The sequence below is a fragment of the Alligator sinensis genome, unplaced genomic scaffold (assembly GCF_000455745.1).
Source record: "Alligator sinensis unplaced genomic scaffold, ASM45574v1 scaffold2020_1, whole genome shotgun sequence".
In the NCBI taxonomy this organism is placed as follows: domain Eukaryota; kingdom Metazoa; phylum Chordata; order Crocodylia; family Alligatoridae; genus Alligator; species Alligator sinensis.
Window position 1 is genome coordinate 284,503 of NW_005843181.1, and position 5,137 is coordinate 289,639.

At 65.6% G+C, this 5,137-nt stretch overlaps 1 protein-coding gene across 1 annotated transcript; it reads left to right on the forward strand.

Moving 5' to 3' along the window:
* LOC102370120 (dnaJ homolog subfamily C member 5-like) lies at positions 1-2,806 on the forward strand (the record flags this gene model as incomplete). Its single annotated transcript, XM_006037836.3, has 3 exons — positions 1-129; positions 319-472; positions 1,751-2,806. Coding segments are annotated over 3 exons (372 nt in total), but the record flags the coding sequence as incomplete, so codon positions are not given.
* Positions 2,807-5,137: the final 2,331 nt, after the last annotated feature.

Below are 5,137 nucleotides of genomic sequence, written 5' to 3' on the forward strand. Positions count from 1 at the left end.
ACGACGCTGAGTGACGAGAACAAGCGGCGCGTCTACGACGAGTACGGCTCCATGGGGCTCTACGTCGCCGAGCAGTTTGGCGAGGAGAGCGTCAAGTACTACTTCCTCATGTCCAAGTGGTGGTTCAAGGTGAGTCCTGCTGTGCCGCCTGGCCGCCCAGGGGGCTGCTGGGGCTGGGGGCAGTGCAGTGCCGTGCCCGCAGGAGGGTTTCTGCCGTGGCCCCGTGTCGGGAGGGACAGGCTCTGCAGCCCAGGGCCCTGGGGCGGGGCTGTGCCAGCCCAGCCTGGGAAGGGAATCTCACCGGGGGCTCCCGCGCAGGCCCTGGCTGCGTGCTGCGGCATCCTCACTTGCTGCTGCTGCTGCTGTTGCTGCTGCTTCTGCTTCGGGCGCTGCCGCCCGCCCGAGGATGACGACGCCTACAAGTACGTCAACCCTGAGGACTTGGAGGCCCAGATCCGCGCTGAGGATGAAGGTGAGGCACCGCGGGCACCACTGTTCTCCCGCTGCAGGCGAGGCTGCTGGGGTCTTGGAGCTGTCGGGTTCTGGCCCAGGTTGACGGAGCCCTGTTGTCTCCGGGGGGAAGCCCAGATGCTCTGGCTGGGGGCCCAGCCGGGGGGGACGGGGAGTTGACTGCTCCTCGTGTCGGGGTGTCACTGGCTGCCCCAAGGACTGGGCCCCCTCCTCAGCTAAGGCATCGTGGAAGGGCAGTGCCAGGCTTCCCCAGCCTTTCCCTGAGTGCCCCCTGTACTGTGGGGCAGCCGGGGCTGGAGCAGGCTCTGGGTAGGGCCTGTGGGACCTGCTCAGCTTCCCCTCCCCTAGCAGCAGGGCGTGCTCCTGTCCCCGAGCCCCCACCCCGGCTCAGAGGCAACAGGCTGCCTCCACCCTGGGAGCCAGCGCTGAGCTGAGCAGGCCTGGTGCCAGGCTGTACTGCCGGGAGTGGCCAGTAGGGCGAGACCCCACCCAAGCAGCCCCGCCTCTCTGCGGGGAGGGCTTGGCTTGGTACTGCTGCTAGGGGGTGGGGGCTGTGCTGTGTATGGTGCAGCCCCCCCCCACCCCAGCACCTTTCTCCCTGGTCAGGTGGCGGCTGCTCATATTGGGACCAGTGGCTAGGGAAGGGACCAGGCTGCCTGCCCCCAGCCCTGGGCACGGTGCGGTGCTCCCTGCTGCATGCAGCGGGCTAGCAACTAGGCACAGGCTGCCTCAGCACCAGGGTAGGGTGACCACAGCTCCTTCCAGGCCTTGGCCTGGTGGCGCTGGGCGCAGCCAGCTCACACTTGCTGCCCTCAGAGCCCAGCTGGCCAGCAGGAAGGAGCTGAGGGTGCTTGCGGGTGAGCAAGGCCCCACTAGAGCATGGGAGGGAAGACTGGTGCCCTGCCGCAGACCCTAGTGCTGGTCTGCGCCTCATGCAGGGCCCTGCTTGTGGCTGCTGCCATCCTCGGGCTATGCAGCGTGCCCTAGCCCTGGCTGCTCAGGTGGTGCCCCCAGATCTGGGCCAGCACCAGTGACTGTTGTTGACAGCCGGGTCTGTCCTGGTGCTGGGCTGGTGCCTCTGGGCTTGTCCCAGGTTCTGGCAGCCAAGGACAGCTGCCCCTTTTGGCTTCAGTGCCTCTAAGCATAGACTAGGCCTGGCTTGGTCTGGGGTTGGGGGTCCCATGGCAGAGGTAGAGATGTAGGATTGGCTTCTGCTGGCCTTGTGAAGGGTGAGGCCTGTGCCCCTCACAGTCTCTGACCCTCTGCTTTTGCCCCGCAGAGCCCCGCAGACCTATCGTGGCACAGCCCCCACCAGCAGCTACCAGAGCAGAGACCCCACCAAGCGCCAAAGCCCAAACAGAAAAATGAGGCTAGTTCATGTCCCGGCGCCTCCACCAGGACTCAGCGCGGGGCTCCCCCCCAGTTGTTGCTGCTTGGGCATCCCTGTCCCGCTGCGCTGGCAGCACTGGCCCAGCAGCCTTGCCGCAGCAAGAATCTCAGGTTAAAGGGGCCAGCGCCAGCCTGGCTCCCCAGGGCCCCCTGCTGCCTGATCACACTAGTGGTTGTGGGGGCTGCATAGTAGCCCGGAGCCCCCGGTACTGCGGCAGCTCCCCATGCTTCCTTCACCAGCAGTGACACTGAGCCCCATGGCAGGGGGTCGCCCTCAAGGCCCAACCAGAGACCCTGGCCGCAGCCCCACCCTGTGCCAGCCTGGCCCCCACTTTCTCCAGGGTGGGGCCTGGCCTACACAGCCTGCCTGAGAAGCGTGTGTGGAGGCCGGCTGGGCCGTACTCCGCCTGGGCATGCGTGAGACCGGTAGCACTGTACCTGACCCCCGGGCCGGCAGCAGCAGGGCTCGGTGCCCCAGCAGGGCTCCTCTCTGCATGCTGGGTGCCAAAAGCTGCTCCCGGGGGCGGGAGCACAGCCCCTTCAATGTAGCACCCCCTTTCCTGCGCCCTGGTTCGGCCCTGTGGCCTGGCCAGCGCTGCCTGGCTCTAAGCCGCCACCCAGGCCCTTTGGTCTCACCTGGGCCCAATGCAGCAGGGTTGAGGAACCTTTTGTATGGATTTTATAGACACCATTAAAGGATGAGCGGAGGGCATCTGCCTCACTGTGTCTGTTTGTCCTGGGGCTGGGTACCCCCTGCTTCTGCTGCCCGTGCTGCAGCCTCTGTGCCCTGGCCCCCCTGTCAGCAGGTCTCCAGTGCCCTCAGCCCAGGTCATGCCCATTGCACCTGCTCTGGGGGCTGCTTCTTGCACTTGGTGCTGGGTCCTGTTGTCTGCTTCAGCCCTGCTGCTCATGCTGCGACTCACCCAGCCTGTGCCCCACACCCTGTCTTAGTCATGAGCCTCAGGCATCGCGGCCCAACACTGCAGCTATGGCTATCTCTTGGTGGGTCCCTGTGCTTCTCTAACTCAGTGGGGAGACAGAGGGTTCCCAGAGGATGTGGCCCTTGTCCTGTCAACTGTGGAGCTGCAGGCTGCCCTCTTCTTCCTTCGCTGCTCTTTTCCCTCACAGCATGGCAGGGGTGGGGAACTTATCATGGCTAGGGTGGGCTCTGGCACCAGGCCCCAGCTCTGGCCTCCCCCAGTGGCGCTGCCAGTGCTGGGAGCAAGTGTCTGGGCCCATGGGCTGGACTGTGCGCGAGGTGGCTGTGCCAGACTAGGGTAGGGGGTGGGGGCTGCCCCTGCCAGCACTGGTGGGAAGCTTCCCACAGCAGAGCCCTGTGCTGCAGCTTGGAGCTTGGACCTAAATTTGCCTGTGGGCTTGGTGCCTGGGCTGGGCCTGGTGCCACCTGCAATTGTTCAAGGCAGGTAGTGTCCTGCCACCCGGGCTTGCGCCCAGCACGGGCTGTACCCACCACTGCAGCCCAGGCCCTGCCTCACTACCTAAATATAGTGCCAGAGGCTCCCTGCCAGGATGGGGGCCCGGGGGGGGGGCACTAGGCTGGGCTGTGCCCCCAGCAGAAACAAGGGTCTAGCAAGCGGGTTCCAGCAAAGATGGGGGAGGTCCCTGGTGTCTGCTTCACGGGTTTACAGAAGCTTAGGGACTGCTGTTTGCTGGGTGGCTGCAGTGGCCAGGGGGCCTTACTCAACCCCAGCTTCTCCCAGCTGCCATCCTCCTTGCACCCAGCTCCCTGGAGGGGCTCAGGTGTGCGGGGGCCAGGGCCTGGTGCTGAGGTGCTGGGGGAGGACCCTGTGCTAGATTTCAGACTGGCAGTGCTGGCTCTGACCAAGTCATGTCCTGGCTCCCTGTCCCCCAAAGCCCATGCCCAAACAGGGGGCACTTGCTGAGGCCCAGGGTGATTGCAGGGCTGTGCCCTGGTGTCTGGGCATGTCCCCAGGTGTGGTGTCCCCAGGCATCGCATGCCAGCTCCTGGGATGTGCCTAGCATGGTGTGCTGGCTGGAGCTCCCTGCTTAGAGCAAGCCCAGGCCCCAGGGAGAGAGCAGTACCCCTTGCTCCCATGGCCACACTATCCCTCACTGCCTGGAGACACGGGGTCTGTGCCCCACATCCTCTCCCAACTGTGGACCTTGCTGGGCTGTGGGCTGGGGCCTGCATCCCTGGGCCACATCTGTGGCTGTCTGCTGGTGGCAAGAGCAGTGGTGTTCCATGGGCACATAGGGCTGGGGCCTTTGTCCCAGCTCTGTAGCTCTGTCCTGGTGGCAGGGGCTGCAGTGCGACCCAGGAGCGTGGGGTTGGGGCCTGGGCTATCCCCTGATGGCCACGACACCCCACCCCAGGCCTTCCCCACATTCCCCCTTGCCCCTGGCGGAGCCCTCAGCCTCTGCTAGTAAGGCCCTCAGCACCCTTCTTCCCTGGGCTGGGGGGCAAGTAGGGGGTCCCATGGGCTCTCCCAGCGCAGGCGCCTGCCTGCCCCATGCCCCTCTCCCTCCGGGACAGTGTGACTCAGTGTCACTCGACGCCACTGACAGCTGCAGCCGCAGCCAGGGATAAAAATGGAGCTGGAATTTCAGGGATGCTGCACAGCACAAAGCTCAGCTAAAATTAGCCCCTGCTCTCACCCTTGCGGGGATGGGCAGAGGCCAGGGACAGGCAGCAGAGCCCCAGTCGCGCTGGGGGCAGCTCCGGGACGAACGGAGAGAGCAGGCAGGCCGAGCACGGGGCAAGCGAGCTGAGAGGAGGAACCGCCGGTGGAGCTAGTGGGGCAGACAGGACAGGGCAGACAGAGGTACTGGGGCAACCGGACGGCAGGACAGGCCGGCAGCAGTACCAGGGCAGGGCAGACATACTGAGGTACTGGGGCAGCAGGACAGGCCGCCAGCAGTAGTGGGGCAGACAGCCGAGGCCAGACAGCCCGGTGGTGGTAGTGGGGCCGAGGTGCAGTGGGGCGGGCAACGCAACCGTGGGGATGAACTTTGCGGTGGGCTTCAAGCCGATGCTGGGGGACGGGCAGAGCATGGACACGCTGGAGAAGCAGCTCATCTGTCCCATCTGCCTGGAGATGTTCACCAAGCCTGTGGTGATCCTGCCCTGCCAGCACAACCTGTGCCGCAAGTGTGCCAACGACATCTTTCAGGTGTGCCCGCCGGTGGGGCTACAAGGGCCATGGCCCTGCTGGGAGCCTGGGGCAGTGTGGGTTGGGGACATGTGGACCCCATGGCTGGGCCTGGCCCCAAGACTTCCACCCCCCCGGGCGCTGAC